The sequence below is a fragment of the Palaemon carinicauda genome, chromosome 28 (assembly GCF_036898095.1).
Source record: "Palaemon carinicauda isolate YSFRI2023 chromosome 28, ASM3689809v2, whole genome shotgun sequence".
NCBI lineage: Eukaryota > Metazoa > Arthropoda > Malacostraca > Decapoda > Palaemonidae > Palaemon > Palaemon carinicauda.
The window spans coordinates 36,064,719-36,084,230 of record NC_090752.1 but is presented as its reverse complement, the minus strand read 5'-3'; the positions used below and the strand labels follow the sequence as shown (position 1 = coordinate 36,084,230).

General features: G+C 41.0%; 1 protein-coding gene across 1 annotated transcript in view; it reads left to right on the top strand.

Moving 5' to 3' along the window:
• The first annotated feature begins 2,698 nt into the window (after positions 1-2,698).
• LOC137621502 (pre-rRNA-processing protein TSR2 homolog) overlaps positions 2,699-19,512 on the top strand; it is a 41,082-nt gene continuing 24,268 nt past the window's right edge. Inside the window, exons 1-4 of the mRNA XM_068351854.1 lie at positions 2,699-2,937; positions 6,613-6,703; positions 12,137-12,228; positions 12,385-12,519. Of these exons, the coding sequence (XP_068207955.1) occupies positions 2,878-2,937; positions 6,613-6,703; positions 12,137-12,228; positions 12,385-12,519 (378 nt within the window). The 5' untranslated portion in view covers positions 2,699-2,877. The remainder of the gene's footprint in view (positions 2,938-6,612; positions 6,704-12,136; positions 12,229-12,384; positions 12,520-19,512) is intronic.

Genomic DNA, 19,512 nt, shown 5'->3' with positions numbered 1-19,512 from the left:
CAAAACAAGAGGATGAGAAATAAGCAAGAGAACTCTAACCCATGACAGTTGAAGGCTATGGCACTACCCAAGACTAGAGAACAGTGGTTTGATTTTGGAGTGTCCTTCTCCTAAAAGAGCTGCTTACCATAGCTAAAGAGTCTCTTCTACCCTTACCAAGAGGAAAGTAGCCACTGAACAATTACAGTGCAGTAGTTAACCCCTTGGGTGAAGAAGAATTGTTTGGTAATTTCAGTGTTGTCAGTCGTATGAGGACAGATGAGAATCTGTAAAGAATGGGCCAGATTATTTGGTGTAGGCCTATGTGTAGGCAAAGTGAAAGAACCGTAACCATAGAGAAGGATCCAATGTAGTACTGTATGGCCAGTCAAAGCAAAGTCGACTTTACTTTACTTTACGGGTTTATTTCTCGCCCTTCATCAGACACTAAAGGTCTGTTCAGGCGGGCCTTGGTGTGTGAAAAAATAATTTCTTTCCAGTTAATATTTTGCTCTGTATCGTTATCAGTTATTTCGCTAGCATTTGTATTCAGGCTTAATAGTTTTCAGGTCACTATTATAACACTTTCTAAAAAGATAAGTCTTCAGGTTTTTCTTGAAAGCTGCCACATTATTGCTATTCTTGACATCGAGTGGAAGGTCGTTAAAGAGTCTCGGTGCAGCATAACTGAACGTTCTTCCTCCTATTGCATGATTCACACTAATTTCGAATAGTCTATGTGGGTCATCAGCATGTCTAACTCTTACAGCGGCACTGGTAGCTTCAGGATAGGGGACCAAGCAATCACGATGATATTTAGGCTTATCACTTGTAAGTGCTTTGTGAGTCAACAAGCAAATTTTAAATTAAATTCTAGCCTTAACAGGTAACCAATGTAGATTGATCAATGCAGGAGTTATTCTCTCCCTTATTTTAATGCCTTTTATCAGTCTAGCCGCCCGGTTTTGCACATTTTGAAGCTTTCTTAGTAGTGTATTGGGCAATTTGTAGTACAGAGAATTGCAATAATCAAGCCTTGATATTACATAACTCATCACTAAAATTTTTGTACTGCCCTCTGTTAAATATTTCCTAATAAATGTTATGTTTCTCAGGTGATAGTTACACACTTTCACTGTGTTCACAATTTGGTCCCTCATTGACAAATTACAATCTATCGGTACATCCAAATTTTTCACAACAGGCACAAACCCAACATCAGCATCACCAATTTTTATACTTTGAATTAACTGGTAATTCTTCAAAGCCACCTTTGTGCCAAAGAACATACATTCTGTTTTATCATCATTTAATTTGAGCTTTTTCCTCTGCATCCATGTTTTTATTTCAGTCATTATCTCATCAATTTTCTTCTCTGTATCTTGTGTTGTTGAAATTGAGAGGTAAAACTGAGTATCATCTGCATATAGTTTAAAGCCCACTTTTTGTTTTTTCAAGATGTGTGATAGCTCGATAGTATATATGTTAAACAAGATAGGGCCCAGAACACTACCCTGTGGTACACCCTTCATAAGAATTATCTCATTGGATCGGTTTCCAGAAACTTCTACAATAGTCTTCCTGTTCACTAAGTAGATATTGAGTCAAAGAACCCCATAACTTTCTAGAAGTAGTATCTTAACAGGTGGCTGATGCCCTGGCCAACCTACTACCTATGCAACATTAGTCACAAACACACAGCGCCATTATCCTTTATTAAGTATGTATGTACATATATATATTGTGCGCCATAGTAAGTTCATGTTTGCATTAATTTGTCATGTTTTTTCGAACTTACGGTGCTATGTGTGTCACACTTGTAGGATACATTTGAGATCGACACACAACTGAAGGAATTGTTGCTTGTCATGAAATTTTCCATGTGTTTTCTTTTTCGTATTATATGATTAAATGGAAGCATAGCTAAAGTCACTTCTACAACTACCAAGAGGAAACTAGCCACTGAACAATGAGAGTACAGTAGTTAACCCCTTGAGTGAAGAAGAATTGTTCGGTAATCTCAGTGTTGTCAGGTGTACGAGGACAGAGGGGAGTCTGTAAAGAATAGGTCAGACTATTCGTTATTTCGTTGTATGTGTAGGCAATGGGAAAACAATCCGTAACCAGAGAGAATATTCCAACGTAGTAGTCTGGTCAGTCAAATGACCCCATAACTTTCTAGCGGTAGTATCTCAATAGGTGGCTGATGTCCTGGTCAACCTACTACCTAGTACACGGGAGGTATATATTTGATTTGATTTCCATAGCTCTCTTTTGGACAATACTGAAGTATAAAAGATGTGTTTTTTCTACTCTTGTAATCCGGCACGACATTCACTATTTTCATTTATTCATAAGTGTTTTTTTTATTTCCGTTCAGGTTCAAATTCAATGGTGAGGCATGTGCCTTTTCATAGAAATGTTATTACTACACTACAGTCACTACTACTTGTCAGCTTACTAATAATTTAGTTTAATGTTTCTAATTATAATGATTAGCACCCCTCATATAACCACGAGATTTATATGCAATGACTCTTTTTAGGAATTTCAATATTGTTTTGCAAGTGTTATTTGTATTTTCATGCTTGTATCACCCACTCTAAACTATTTTTATCAATGACCGAAACGAAAGTCATTATGAAGCAATACTAATTTAGTTTACTTAACACTGCCAGGAACCTTCATATAAGACTAATAACGTAATAACGTAGGGAAAAGAGAAAAACTAGTGAAAATAAGGAACACACAAAACTAAAAGACACAGAGGCGCCGTTGCAAAGGCAAAGCCTCAACCTGAATCTGATCTGAATCATCTGATCTGGGAAAACGTGCAATTTGTGTAAATTGTGTTACAGATTCCTTTTACCGAATACCGATATATCCTTAAATGTGAAAATGTATCCTGCATTTAGAACTGCAGTAGAGGCGTTGCTGAAGAACTGGAATGCTTTGCAGGTACTGTATATAATTGCCTTTCTTGTAAGCCGTAAAACCAAAGGACCACGGTCTAATCTGTAGGTATGGTACACCAACCTGGGGGAAATTTGGGTTTCCATGAATGAAAAATAGCCTGATAATGTCATGCGAAGTAATAGTAGTTAAAACTTATTGATCTATAAGTAATAATGAGCAGGCCATTGTTTTCCTTAATTCCTAAAGTATGGTATATGATTTAGAGTTGACAAGGAACATTTTGTCTTTGCTATTTCTGTATATGATCCTTCATTTTTTAAATGAAATGAAAGTGTTTAAATTGTAACGAGTGTGAAAGATTATACTATACAAAACAAGGTGTAAGCAGAACTGTAAGCCTTTGTATGACGACGGACAGGACTTCTTTTGTCCTTAAAACATCTCCTAACTAAACTTCTCCACCTAACCTAACCTACAAGCCGTGTCCTTGCCCACTTCCCTAACGGCCCCTGCTACCCCCCTTACTCTGCTGTATTGTTAGCGATAGGGTTGAAAGTAAAGGAGTTGGTGTTATATAACGACGGACAGGACCTCCCTCGTTCATAGAACACCACCTAGCTAAATATAGATATATTGTGGTGCCTTGCTAGCAGCTAAACAAAAATTAAAAAATGTAGGATAATTAGATGGAAGGTAGGGTATAGTATGTAGATATGTGGGGGTGTATGTATCATAGCGGCCACCTGTCTGTATCACTATGGCTAACTTTGAATATGGCAGTGTAAGGGGAATCGCAGGGGGCATTAGGGGAGGAATGTAGTTCGTAGGGACAGGGCGATATCTTTCCTATTACTAGCCAAATCCTTTTTCCTCATGAGGAAGATGTTATTTACTATGATCCCATATACCATAATATGATGTTATTTTTCAATGTGAATAATATATTTTACCTTTACCACGGCAATATTTTCTAAGTTCAGCCCGGTCTGAATGCAAGTCACGGGTAGCTCCTGCTTAGTTTCAAACTCTGCCGATAGATAGAGCCCGTGTCGTCACAGGATAAGAATCGTTCGTTTTTACAATTTAATGCTGTCCCATCAATATACATTCTTACCCCTCATTTAAGTTTGTAGTTAGTTGAGACACATCCTTTATAGTGGCGTTTGATGCTGCTATGATAATTACTGTATAATGAATTGTTAGGTATGGGAAAGGTCGTTATAATGCGCTGTTCGCTGAAGCCACGGCCAAGTTACTCGATTGTTAAATTTCCCCCAAGCATTGTTTCTTGCCTGACTATAATAACACCCGTTGGGCGGCGCTCTTCGCCTATCAGCTGGTGGCGCAAGCTTGGAAATGTATTGATGTTCGGACTTATGTTTTCGCTAATTGTAGCAATCTACATTCTCAACCCCTTGTTAAGATTGTAGTTCGTTGGGACATGGCTAAAATTATGCCAAACACTAATTTGCTATATATACAGTACAACCAATGGTTAGGTTACCCAACATTTAGTTAAGATGTTTCGGTATGCTATAGATTAGCGAAAGAATTGACCTGCAATAGAACTAGTCACTATTTGTACTGATAACACTGAATAATAAGTGAATTTGAAAGCAAAAGAAAAGGACTTTTAAAGGAAGTGTTGAAAACTCGGGCACTATTCTTTGAAGACAATTGCCTTATAATTATAGTAAATATATAGTGAGCCAAAAGATACAGAACTATTGATAGAGGTATGTAAGGAATGTAGGTCAAAAATTAACAAGAACAAGAGTAGTTATATAACATCAGAGACAAGTCTGAAGGGATAAAGGATATAAAAGTACAGTAACAATGAGCATAAAGTACAATCCTAATGAATAGAAATACTGTAAAGGTAAAGAAAAATAGGTTAGGGTGCTACTATAGCGTGAGGTCTACTGCTGAATTATTCGTCCCTCATAGATAAAACACATTTCATCCATTTGTTTAAGCAATAAACACTTAATTTAAACATATCTTAGAAATAACTTAAATAGATAATTGGATTTCTAATTACATTAAAAAAAGGAATAAAGGTAAAAATAAACATGTTATCATATATTTCCATACATTTATTCTAGCGATACACTCTTCGTACATTAAACATGTTATCATATATTTTCATACATTTATTCTAGCGATACACTCTTCGTACATCAAACATGTTATCATATATTTCCATACATTTATTCTAGCGATATACTCTTCGTACATCAAACAGGTTATCATATGTTTCCATACCCTTTCGATGGCAACATAACACAGGCTTGAATTCTCCTCCTCTGTTACGCTTTCTTTTTTCCTGCATGGCAGAACCACATTTATGGCATGGATCTGCTTCTTGAACTGTATCCAAGAGATTGTGCTCTCTTAAAAAGGCGAGTGCTGCTTCTTCTGTCAGAATGACTCTTCTATAAAACTCCTTCAGCAACATGTTTATTACCCTCAATCGATGATATCTCTTTTAGGCCGAGGGAAAAACTGATTTAGGAGTTGTTGTTGTAGATTACAGCCAACAGTTCTCGTTGGCACGGGCCATTCCCTTGGTCGGCCAGTAGCGCGATTTAGGAGCTCCATTTGCTTCATTTTATATGGGCAGGTCCCGGTTTTGATGGATTTGGGCAGTTCACATGTTCGATGGTTAGGTGCGGGGCTCCGGGAAGCTGGTCACGCGGTAGACCTCACCCTCCACCTGGGTAGGTGACGTATGGCGGTAGACCTCAATGTTTAAGAAACCAAAGAGAAAATAATGGCAGAAACTTGAAATCTAGCAAACCTTACACTTGCTTTTATAGATAGAAGATATAAGATTTTAAAAAGAGGAAAGATACTGGAATAATGTAGCTACTGTATACTGTATAAGATGGCATTATTTGATGTGACAGTCTAAGATGGTAAGATTGCAGCAGATAAAAAATGGAGTAGGATGGTTTATGGGCATCAAAATATTGTATGCAGCAGTAGCTACTCATAGAGGACTGCCTTTAATGTCAGAAATTAGGTCTTGTGAAATGGGTAGAGGAGGAAAGAAGTGAGCAGTCGAAGAAAGTTCCGGAAGAATGAAAGTTAATGTAATAGATGAAAAAAAGACATATGCAATAAATGTAGATAAATGATAAAACGTTTTGGAAAACTGGGAGAGGAGATTAAGGCTTAGATTAGAGAAGTAGATATTAAAAGAGGGCAGGAACTGGCAAGTTAATATGGTGTGGATGGTACCAGGCCTTGAGACAAAGCCTTAGTAATTAAGGATGCATTTTCTATGTAGGGTTTTGTTGCTTTGGATTTGATACGGAATGCTGATACCTCCTGATTTGTAAGTACTCCTCATACTAAGTGTAGTCTTGTTTCCTCTGTGACCTTGTATTTACAGGTAAAATTATGTTAACTTTAATGTACAGTATAATGCTACTCAGTGAATGTAATTTACAAATAAGTGCGTGTGAAAAGGAGGCATAACCTAAATTGCTGAATGAGTGTTATATGAGGGGGGGGGGTGACATCATTAATTTTACTGGACCCTTACAGGTCTACGTGACCTCTCCTGGTCATGTGCCCATAATTTTGTACATTGCATTAATCCTCTTCATCCCCTTAAAACCTTTCATATCTGAAAGACTCATTTATTCTGAAAAGCTCTTCAAGAAACTTGTATCTTTTCCTTGCCTTATTTTAAAGTATTCTCTTTTTCAGTTTGCAGTTCAGCAACAGACTGGCGGGCCACAAAGCAAGGAGATAGCAAATTGGATGGTGGGTGTAGTGGAGCAATACTTCTATGAAAATGGTAGGGGAGAGCCTCTTATTTAAGTATTTTGGTATATCATTTTAGAATGCAGTTTTCAATTTTGTCTGTTGTAAATCAGTTTAATTGCTTGTTAGTATTAAATGAGAGAGATTTCCAGTAGTTAAGGAAAAAGCATTTGGGATTGATTCTGCAGTTATTTGATGCTTTATGTTTTGAGTAGTTAGTCATAAAGGTGTAATTACAGATAAGAAAAATTTGTTCTTATAAGAATACAAACCCTCATCCTTTCATCTGGGCAGGAACTTTGACTGTTAAAATTCATAATGAGACGATGGTAGTTACTGTGGGGTAGCAGCGAAGCTTTGCTCTCCAAGGCAATTAACTTATTAGAAATTCTTTAATCCGTGAGAGCATACAGACGTACTCCCGGTGCCATCACTGGCTCTTTTGATTCTTTGTTTGTTCCGACATTAAATACAAACCCTTTCCGTTTTAATAAGGGAATATACTTTCCGTAAAGCTGGAAGACTAGCCATAAGACTTTTAGCAAGGTGTAACTACCTCACCACTATTTAGTGGGGGTTAATAGCATCTATCCCGTTCACACACATTCCGGTGTTGTCTTGTCACTTTTGCTTTTGGCTCAGTAGAGAACGGACGTTTTGTCTCTCTCCACCACCCATACTGACTCCTCTTTTTTGCTTTTTCTTTTCAGGTGTTAGTGTTACTTTCGTTCATGATGCGGACGTGTTCTTGACTTGAAGGGCGTAAGTGCTGCACCTTCATGTTAGCAGTCGAGACCGACCTCCATATATTATGTCCAGCCTGCAGGGGATGACTTTGTAATCAGTATGACATCTGCAAAGAGTGTCGAGAGGGGCCTTCCTCCCAGTGGGAGAGATTTAGATGGTGGTGCAAGAACAAGTCGAAGAGGGACTCTTCTCCTTCAGGGTCATCCTCGAAGTCGAAGAAACCTCGTACTTCTTCTTCAACTCCTCGATCTCCTCCTGAAGCTCCTCCTTGCTCAGCCTCCCCTGGGGATCGAACGGGTAGGAGTGTTTGCTGTTTAACCCCAGAACTACCCTTGGGTTTGAAGAACGCTGCCGCTTTCCCTAGCAAAGCGGCGCTGTCCGTCTCCACAGGCGAGTCTTTCTCTGTAGACGATTTATTGCAGATTTGGCCTTCCCATGGTGTTGCTGGTCCTCCGTCGAAGGAAGGTCTCTTGAGTTGTTGCAGTTGGGAGTGGAGAGGAAGCGTACACCGATTTCCTCGGAGATAGAGTTGGATCCTTCTCCGAAGGGCTCCTAAGGTTTTGTGCCGGAGGTTCCCTGCTTCCATGTCCAACGCTGTGTTCTGGACCCAAGTTCTCCACCTTCGCCTGCAGCAGCTCTTTCCACCAACGACAGCACTTCCCCTTGTTCTGAGTTCGCTCAGCCTGCGTAAGGGGAGGAAAAGTCCGAGGCATATTCCTGTTCCTCCAGGGCGTCACCTTTCCCATTCGCAGGTTAGGTCTTCCCTTCCCCAGAGGGAGTCTCCCCCATGCAGGACTTTAAGAAGGCGGCTGGCCTCGCCCTCGCCTTTCTCAAGCCCCTCGGAGCATGGTTCGCCTTCGCCTTCAGATGTTGCTCCCCCGCTGCTAGTTCAACACGCTCCAGCCTCTCCTCACCCTGTTGCCGAGTCCAGAAGTTCTCACTATTCTCTCCAGAGAATCAGACCATCTCTCCTATGCCAGAGCACAGACCACTCTCGTTACCCAACGCTCGCCATACATGTCGCTCAGCTCAGCCAGGAAGATCGCCCAAGACAACCGTCACAATCCTGTTAGATCGCCTTATTCCAGGTACTGGAGGGATGCAACGCGTGATCCAGCTCCTGCTCGTCACTACGATTCAGTTAGCGAGCAGTCTCCTGCCCGTCAGCGGATTCCAGCGCCTATACATGTAAAGCGCGACCCAGTTCCTGCTCATCAATGCCTACCAAAACGAGACTAGCCCTCAACGCGTGAGCGCTCATCAGCGCGTAACTCCTCGCCATCTTATTGCTACACTGCTCGTGATGCCTCAGGATCCAAGCTTCCTGATCGAGATCCTTCATCACCATGGGATTGACCACTTGCTCGCGTTCATGACGCTTTCCCGACTAGATCTTCTATTGCAGCTCTCGTTTCTTAATCGTTCTGCGAGCGACCAGCAGGCCATAGCGAAGCAGCTTGTGACCATCCTTCATGGAGCATCTATCTAGCGGAGCATGATCGCCAGGGTCCACGTGACCATCCAGTAAGTGATCGTCCAACGGAACGCAGTTGCTCAGGTTCTCACCCTTCCACATCTTCTCTGAGGAATGCAGAACACTCGCACAGCCCATGGTGTTGGCTGACTTCCTAATTCTTTAGCTTGTCAGACTGCAAAATGCGTAACGCATTGTAAATATTTTGAGTTGCACCCAAAATCTCCTCAACCTTATGGTTTCTGGGTAAAAATATTAGTAGACAGTCTAGATATAGGTAGAAGTAAAGTGCTCCCATGTAGGATATCATCAACCCCTCCATGGAAATTACCAGAGATATCTTTGTGTAAATTTTTCATTGGTATAAAAAAAGAACATGACTGACTTAGAAGCCAGGTCACTCTTTATGGAACATGTTGAATATCATAAGGAATCAACTTAATATATGCTGATGGCTCCAAATCTGACGCTGGCGTTGGATTTAACTTATGTAGTAGTGCTTTTGATTGAAGAGGTGCACTTCCTCTTGTATTCTCTATATTTACTGCAGAACTATATTGCATACTAACCGCAATTGAGAAAATAGCGTTGAAAGACGAGGGCAATTTTACTATTTTTAGTGTTGCAATAAGTGTCCCTCAAGCTTTAGAAGTTTGTGATCACACACTCCTGTTCTCCCGACCATAAGAGTGCTACTATGTAATAGTATACAGTTCTGCTATGTGCTCATTTACTGTTAATAGTGTGCCACCTCATATGTTCACAATCGCTTATAGGAGTGCCATCTCACCTATCGCAATCGTTCTCCCTTATGGGAAGGGTCACCTCATCTGTTTACGATCACGCTTCCACGAGCGCCACTTCTCTTATTCGAGTTCTTGTACTTTGTTGGTGTTTGCGTGCCACTACTTAAGCCCCACCTTATCTGATCACGCACTCCTGAAGGAGCGCCACCTCTCTTGCTTGTGATCGCACTCTTTTAAAGGAGGGCCACCTCATCTGCTCATGATTGCGCACTCTTAAAGCCCCGCCATCTCACCTTTTAACAATTGCTTCCATGGGAGTGCCACCTCACCTGATTGCACACGCCAGAACACCATCTCATCTGTTCGCGATCCCTCTCCACCTAACCTGTTTGTGATCACTTGCTACCTCACCTCCTTACAACTGTATGCTCCTGCAGGAGTGCCACCCCACACGTTCGCACTAGTGCTCCCATTCATTGGACATATAGTATTTACAGGCTCCCCATGCCCATCGAGGTTCAAAAAGGAAATGATCATTTCTTAGCAGCCAAAGAGCGAATGGTACTCAGATTATCTGTTTACTGTACAGTATCTCTTTTCCATTAATGGGGAAGCTTCCCAATTTCCGTGGTAAAGATACCCCTCAGTCCCCGATCCAAGTTTTAAACTTGGGTTAGCCCCAGTGAAGTGGTTTGCAAGACAATATATATTTTCCTGTGGCACTAGCCATTCTGAAGGATAGAAGATTTCGTTTCCTTTAGCATTTCGGGGCAAGGACCTATTTCGAGCACCCATGACTTCAATCCTTCTTCCTCTCCTTACAAAGGCGAGTAGTGGAGCAAGAATGACTTGCCTTAGTGATCCCATGACGGGACCACCCCGAATGCAATTACATGAAGCCAAAATAATGGATCTACCTAGCCGCCTTCAGGAAGAACATGTTAGTGGGGCAAGTGTCAAAGGCTGAAGTCTGGAAGTGCTATGCAATCTTAACAGCCCACTAACCCTGGAAATTTACCCACAAGTCTTTTGATGTATTTTCATTGTGACATTTGGTAGCTGCTCAGCAGGTTCTGTAGTTTACCAAGCTCCTTGTGGGACAAGAAGTATCTCACCTAAGATAATGATCGCGACACTAGTATAGGATCAGTGGTAGTGTCTGGCCCTTTTACTCTTTTTTTACTGCTACTTGCGGGGTGCAGTGGTCCTTCCATTATTTGCTGGATCTTACGTTGATGCGGGCGAGCTTCCATACTGAACATCTGTTCTATACAAGTCGGTTATAGAAGTATTTCCTCCATCCTCTTTATGAGAGGGAGGATGGATGGAATGTAGGGTACTCTATGCCTAATTGGTCATACTCATATCTATCCGAGAATATAGGTTCTCTCTCGATTGTCTATCAGCGTACAAAAACCTAACCCATGAGAATCTATTCTCGAGTATTGGGAGTTGGTAGGAATCAAGGTCTGAGCGTATTCACATCCTGGGATTTTAAGCTACTCAGTATGGTTACCGTATAGGGCTTCTTCCCCCTCAAGGATGATTCTCCTGTTAAAGGACAAAGATTTATATTTATGTTGGAACAGATCAAGTTTTAAAAGTATTTTGTAATTTTCCTTGCTATACAAATCTGAGTTTTAAGTTTCACTTCCTTCCTCAACCACCCGCAAGCCTTAGGGCTTCGGGGGCAGGGCTTCTCTGCCACCCGCCAATAACTACCAACACCTTGTTATACATTTTGATAAGACTCAGATTTATATAGTAAAGGAAAATACAAATTACCTTCAAAATTTGTGATCTTTAAACAGGTATTATGTAAATTGATATTCATTTGAAAATTTAAATTGCAAAAACCTTACAAAGGATATACTGTAGGAAGTCTGTATCAAATCTGTTTAAGAATACTATCATCAAATTTGAAATAAGAGATCCTCTTAGATTTAAGCTTTGTAATGAATTAATTCTCCTTGGATATATTTTAGATAATAGACATTTTATTTTTCATTCTTTGGGATATTATTGAATCATGTTGACATAATATGTACATCTAGTTTAGTGGTTTTATGTGTTGGTCGACTCTCCTAACCTAAGTAAAACATTGAAATAAATAACATTGTTATTCTTGGTTAAAAGGATTTGTTGAAAGATCACCACTTATATCATAGAAAAACAACAGCTTTACCACATTGCATTTCAAACTTAGGAACCACAATGTCAGTTGTTTCCTAAAGTTAGCTTATGATAAGTTATGAAATTATAAAAGTTGTTTCAATATTTAACTGAATTTGGGTTTTGTTACAATATAATGTAATCCACAAAGAATTTTAATAATGAAGAATTACAAGTGCTTGCAAGTTCTACATCACAATTCATTAGAACTTCGGATAGCTTGTATGTGATAAATGCAATTTATCATTATTTTAACATTTATTTTCATACTTCCTACGCTAATTGATATTTATTTATTCTGTATTAATGGTGACCTATATATCAACAGAGGACCTAGATGGAGAAGAAGTAGGAGATTTCCTTGTTACATTAATGGACCAAGAACTTAATACAGAAGTTTGTGATCAGTCAGAAGATGAAGTAAGTTTTATTACATCAAGGCATCCCATTATAACAAGTATTTATGTGCAAAGGGACACTTGAGTCATAGTTGCAGTTGTGGAAGTAGTAATAGTAGTAAACAGTATAGAGGAGTCTTTTCTTATCATCTGTACAGTAAGTGACTTTACTTTGCAGATTGGCCAGCACCTTTGTCAGTTTTTCAAGTTATGTTCAGATGGCAATTCAAATCAGGTACTGGAAGAGATTTCAAGGATTCCCAGCGTTAGTTTAGGGTCGTTCAATATTCAAGAAGAATCTGCAGAAGTTTCTGTAAGTACAGTATTTTTATAACGTATGCAGGTTTGATTGTAACCTTTTTCTTTTGCTTATGAGAGGAATTTAATTCAAGATATGCAATTTTTTTTTTTTGTAACCCCTCTGCATACCATATTTTTATACTTGGTTCATCATTGTAGAATATGGTATTGTTGTTTGCTATTTTTCAATATTAAACTTAGCCGGTGATTATATAAGCTGCAACACTGTTGCTCGACAGAAAACTCTACGTTAAAAATCCGCCAGCGATCGCTATGCAGGTAGGGGGTGTACTTCAACAGCGCCATCTGTCGTGCAGGTACTCAGTACTCAATGTAAACACAGAACTCAATTTTCTCTCTGTCGGGCTACCAGCAAGACCTACTAATTCGCTGTTGCTAACTGGATTTGTTTTCACAACTATTTGGTGAAGTACACTATTCTAGGTTTGAGCTTTCGTTATGCAGGTGTTTTATCTTCATCTCAAAACTTGAACTCGTTTTGGATAGATTTAATTATGGTGACAAAGAGAGTATGGACTTTCTTTCACTTTTAAATGGCCGACCCTTCCCTTAGACGGAAGTGTGTTTAGGTTTTTAGTAATTATCTTATCACGTTATAGATCTATATATTTTATATCTCTCCGCCTTTATTAGGCCTCTTCGATTAACTTTCCATTTATTATAAACATATAAAAATAAATTTTAATGTTTTGTTTATATGCGACCTTTCCTGATAGTAGGCGGTCCTAACTTGGAACCGAAGTTAATCAACGTTGAGCCCTTTATATCGTAATTAGCTTTTAAAGAATTTAAAACTTTTTAAATGTAATATTTTATGAAAGAATTTCTTTGATAGTCTTCGTACTGTTTTCAAAGATGAACTAACGTTTAGTTTTTTATGCTACGCAGTTGTTGACGTTCAGGACGTTCAACATGCGCTCTATCGTTACGATAGAGAGAGAGTGTATCACGGTTTCACTTTGCAGTAAGAGTAAATCGATTCTAACGTTTTGTTCATTCTTTCTTAGCTTAAATGTTTTAAATTCTAATTTAAAGGAACTTTTTATTTGAAAAACCTTTCAGTTTTTTCCTTTAGTCAAATAACATGTTTTTTTGACGAAATATAATTGGGCTCTTCTCTTAGGTGCGAAATCAAGAGAGAAAGAGAGAGAGAGAGATAGAGACGGAGGGAGAGAGAGGATAGAAAACGTTCCGTTCAAGCGGGTAACGTTGTTCTTGTGTTACTCTCGTCCCTAGTCTCTGTACGGGGAGGAAGGATAAAACGTTTTTAGGTTTTTATTCTCGTCCCCAGGCTATGTGCGGTGAGAGATTGAAAATATGTTTTCTGTTTTTTGCTGGTATTATGAACTTGCATTATACGACTTATTTCGCAATTACTACCTTTTAATGAAGGGTAGAATTGCGTGTTTCAGGTAGAAATAAGTGCAAAACAGAAAATCGAAGTGATAAAGTGATATGCGCAAAGTGTTACAGTGTTGCGTCCGAGGCGCAAAGTGTTACAGTGTTGCGTCCGAGGGTTCGTCTGTTCGTGCCTGTCGTTCACCTAGTCCGGGACCTCTTGCAAGCTCCCAAGCCCAGGGGAGAAGTAATGTCGAACGACTTATGGGTTCGAGAGGCCTTGACCAACGAACAGACGTTTTCCCTCTATGGTATCGGGTGTTTCTTACCAAGATCTCCCCTACCATAAGACGAGAGAGACGTTGTTTCTCCTCGTCATCCGTAGGCTTTTCGCATAAGAAACCTGTCACAAGGTTTCGAAGCCCTTAAACGAAAGTCAGTCCTTTCAGGACAGGTCCAGCGTCCTGGTTACAGCCATTAGGACAGCTCTGACCCTATGCAGTCATCGGATAACTGCTCGCCGCCTAACAAAAGCGTAACACAGACTCCGAAAGTCTTTTTTTGTAGGCAAAGTGTTGCGGTCACAGACGTTACCCTCGTCTATTACCACAACCATTTCCGTTGATCCTTAAGGGGTTATATGGCAAAACATGCAGTATATGCTTGCCTCCCTTATGGAAGACTATTCTGCCGATTAGTCCGTTGAGTCCAGCCGTTTATCTCATCGATATCCTGGCTTTCAGCCAACCTAACGTTCCTTTGTGCTTACTGTTGACGTTGGCGTAGCCTAGTCACGTCAGTCAGGTTGTTTAGAACCACACTCGATGCGGTCTCGTGTGGTTTTTCAGCCGCATTTGGACGTTAGGCCACTGGCTGATGCTCCTGTTGACGTTCTAGACGTTCACTAACAATCGGAGTTGACTTGTTTTGACGCTGTGCGTCAACCTCCGCATTCTAGAGTTGTTTTGACTGCTCAGTCTAGGCAGTCAAAGCAGTCTCGAGTGGACGCTGTACGTCCTCACGCACCTGTTGTGGTTGACAGTTCAGTTGTTGACAGTTCACAGACTGTCAAGCAGTTACATGACGTTGCGTTCTGGTCCGCTACTAATGCACCAGTGAGAGACTCAGCTTTTATCGGACAAGGTTCCTGTAGATGAGGAAGTGGCTGTTCTCCCTCCTACTGATATTCCCTTGAGGACTCTGTCAGATGGAGAGGAGCCTTAAGCTGCTTAGCCTCCTATGGACTTTAATTAAATCATGATGATTTTTTTTAAGGATCTTCGTCCGGATCTTGTAACTGCTGCTCCTCGTTCGCCTAAACGTCAGAGCTTACACTAGGCCTAGCTACTTCGAAGCCGTTGTTTTTAAGCTAGTGCTCTCTCGCTCTCCTAAAGAGCGTTACGTTGGCTAGGCAACTGGTTTTTCACCAGGAGGAGTTTGGGGGATACAGCCTTTGCTTTCCCTTCTTTTAAACTGGTTTATAGAGCGAGAGTCTGATATGACACGAGAGAAGTCTCGGCTTGGGAGTTCATGCCTCTGCCCAGATAGACTTCTCAATTCTGGTAGACTCTCCCTGGCGCCTAGCCAGGAGACGCTCCAAGTTGTTTACAGGTCAACTTCTCAGCTGTTGTCGAGCCTTTGAAGTTTTGCTGTACTATTATGTCACGCATAACAAGGCTTTCAGGGATGGTAAACGGTTCCGCCTCAGTCGCTAACCCCGTCTGTTGCCACACCTGCTCCCGTAGACCCTAATGGGCTTTTCTGCAAGACATGCAGTCCAAGCTTGCGTCCTTGATAGAGGACTTAAATGCGGAGAAGAACCTTCTGGCCAACAACCTTCCAACCGGTCGGTTGTGCGCCCTGTTGACGCTGAGGTAACCTACTCGCGTCTGCCAGTTGAGGTGGTTCCTCCACCGATGCGACCCAGTGTGGGTTGCCAGCCGCACGTTGACGTTAAGCGACGCTCGGAGGTGGTTGTTGACGTTCAGGACGTTCAACAACCAGCAGAGGTGACTTGTTGTGTCGCAGTGCGTCAACCTCAGCAACCCGGTAGGGTGTTGACTGCACAACCCAGACGGTCTAGACAGTTTCGGGTTGACGCTGTGCTTCCTCGCGCACCCATGGTTGTTGACAGTTCACAGACTGTGCAGCAGTTCCATGATATTGCGTCCGGCTCCGTCACGCATCCACCAGTGCGACCGGATTCAGCGAGTCAGACGTTGCCCACTCTGTTGCCGTTTCCTCATCAGTTTCGGATGAGGAACCCTCTGATGAGGACGTTGCTGAACAAGACGATCAGCCCCCAGCCCTGCTATCCATCCAGAAGATGCTGAAGAAGGAACGCTGCTCAGTCAGGCTGTGGATGAGTCTGGTAGGGACGCTGTCATCCGTGTATCAATTTGTGTCACTAGGAAGACTACACCTCCGTCCTCTTCTATACCATCTAGCTTTTCACTGGAAAAAGGACAAGACGCTAGAAGCGGTCTCGATCCCGGTTTCCGAAAAGATAAAGTCTTGTCTGACTTGGTGAAAGGACTATATCAACCTAAGAGAGGGTCTTCCCCTGACTGTTCAGACTCCCAACCACGTTCTCTTCTCGGACGCATCGGACGTAGGCTGGGGTGCGACATTAGACGGTCGGGAATGCTCGGGAATATGGAACTCGAGTCAAAGGACAATGCATTTCAACTGCAAGGAGCTACTGGCAGTACGTCTGGCCTGGAAAAGCTTCAGGTCTCTCCTTCAAGGCAAAGTGGTGGAGGTGAACTCGGACAACACCACGGCTTTGGCGTACATCTCCAAGCAAGGAGGGACCTACTCTCTGACGTTGTACGAGATCGCAAGGGACCTCCTCACCTGGTCAAAAGGTCTAAACATATCACTAGTAATGAGGTTCATCCAAGGCAACTTGAATGTCATGGCAGATTGTCTCAGTCAGAAGGGACAAATAATTCCAACAGAATGGACCCTCCACAAGGATGTATGCAAGAGACTTTGGGCCACCTGGGGCCAGCCAACCATAGATCTCTTCGCAACCTCGATGACCAAGAGGTTCCCAATATTTTGCTCACCAATCCCGGACCCAGCAGCAGTTCATATAGATGCCTTTCTCCTAGATTGGTCACATCTAGATCTATATGCATTCCCTCCGTTCAAGATTGTCAACAAGGTACTGCAGATGTTCGCCTCTCACGAAGGGACAAGGTTGACGCTAGTTGCTTCCCTCTGGCCCGCGAGAGAATGGTTCACCGAGGTACTTCGATGGCTAGTAGACGTTCCCAGAACACTTCCCCTAAGGGTGGACCTTCTACGTCAGCCACACGTAAGAAGGTACACCAAGGCCTCCACGCTCTTCGTCTGACTGCCTTCAGACTATCGAAAGACTCTCGAGAGCTAGAAGCTTTTCGAAGGAGGCAGCCAGAGCGATTGCTAGAGCAAGGAGAACATCCACCCTTAGAGTCTACCAATCGAAGTGGGAAATCTTCCGAAACTGGTGCAAGTCAGTATCCGTATCCTCGACCAGTACCTCTGTAACTCAAATAGCTGACTTCCTCTTATATCTGAGGAAAGAACGATCTCTTTCAGCTCCCACTATCAAGGGTTACAGAAGCATGTTGGCATCAGTCTTCCGTCACAGAGGCTTAGATCTTTCCAACAATAAAGATCTACAGGACCTCCTTAAGTCTTTTGAGACCACGAAGGAGCGTCGTTTGGTTACACCTGGTTGGAATTTAGACGTGGTACTAAGATTCCTTATGTCAGACAGGTTCGAACCGCTACAATCAGCCTCCCTGAAAGATCTCACCTTAAAAGACTCTTTTCCTGGTATGCTTAGCCACAGCTAAAAGAGTCAGTGAGATTCATGCCTTTAGCAAGAACATCGGATTCTCATCCGAAACGGCTACATGTTCTACAACTTGGTTTTCTAGCCAAAAACGAGCTGCCTTCTCGGCCTTGGCCAATATCGTTCGATATTCCAAACTTATCGTATGGTTGGAAATGAACTAGAAAGAGTCTTATGCCCTGTAAGAGCTCTTAAGTTCTATTTAAAACGAACTACAGTGAACCCTCGTTTATCGCGGTAGATAGGTTCCAGTCGCGGCCGCGATAGGTGAAAATCCGCGAAGTAGTAACACCATATTTACCTATTTATTCAACATGTATATTCAGACTTTTAAAACCTTCCCTTGTACGTAGTACTGTTAACAAACTACCCTTTAATGTACAGAACACTTAATGCATGTACTACAGTACCCTAAACTAAAACAGGCACAAATATTAAAGGTGATTTTATATCATGCATTTCCTAAACATGCTAAAAAGCACGATAAAAAATGGCAACCAATGTTTTGTTTACATTTATCTCTGATCATAATGTAGAAACAAACTGGAGGTAGAGCTTTGCTTATTACCCAGACATATTTCCCATACTTTTCCCTTAGAACTACATCACATCTTCCTACTTTAGATATATAGATATATATATATATATATATATATATATATATATATATATATATATATATATATATATATATATATATATATATATATATATATATATATATATATATATATGCATATATATATATATATATATATATATATATATATATATATATATATATATATATATATATATATGTGTGTGTGTGTATATATATATATATATATATTTATATGTATACACATATACATACCTACATATATACATAAATACATGCATACATATATATATATATATTACTGTATATATATGGGTTATGGAAAAAATCCGCGAAGTGGTGAATCCGCGATGGTCGAACCGCGAAGTAGCGAGGGTTCACTGTAAACCTTTACGAGGCCCGTCTGAAGCTTTATGGTGTTCAGTTAAGAAACCATCTTTGCCTATGTCAAAGAATGCTTTATCCTTTTTTATCAGACTGTTAATACGAGAAGCTCATTCCCATCTGAATGAGGAAGACCAAGCTTTGCTGAAGGTAAGGACACACGAAGTTAGAGCTGTCGCAACTTCCGTGGCCTTTAAACAAAATAGATCTCTGCAAGTATAATCGACGCAACCTATTGGAAAAGCAAGTCAGTGTTCGCGTCTTTTTATCTTAAGAATGTCCAGTCTCTTTACGAGAACTGCTACACTCTGGGACCATTCGTAGCAACGAGTGCAGTAGTGGGTGAGGGCTCAACCACTACAATTCCCTAATTCCATAACCTTTTTAATCTTTCTCTTGAAATGTTTTATTATTGTTTTTGGGTTGTCCGGAAGGCTAAGAAGCCTTTCGCACCCTACTTGATTTGGCGGGTGGTCAAAGTCATTTCTTGAGAAGCGCCTAGATTAGAGGTTTTGATGAGGTCCTGTTGTATGGGTTGCAACCCTTGATACTTCAGCTCCTAGGGGTCGCTCAGCATCCTAAGAGGATCGCGAGGCTCCGTAAGGAAGACGTACTTAAAAAGGCAGAGTAATTGTTCAAGTCGACTTCCTTACCAGGTACTTATTTATTTTATGTTTGTTATTTTGAATAACTGCTAAAATGAAATAAAAAATCCTTAGCTCATAATAATGTAAACAATTATTGCTGGTCTCTACCCACCCCCCTGGCTGTGATTCAGCTTATATAATCACCGGCTAAGTTTAATATTGAAAAATGTT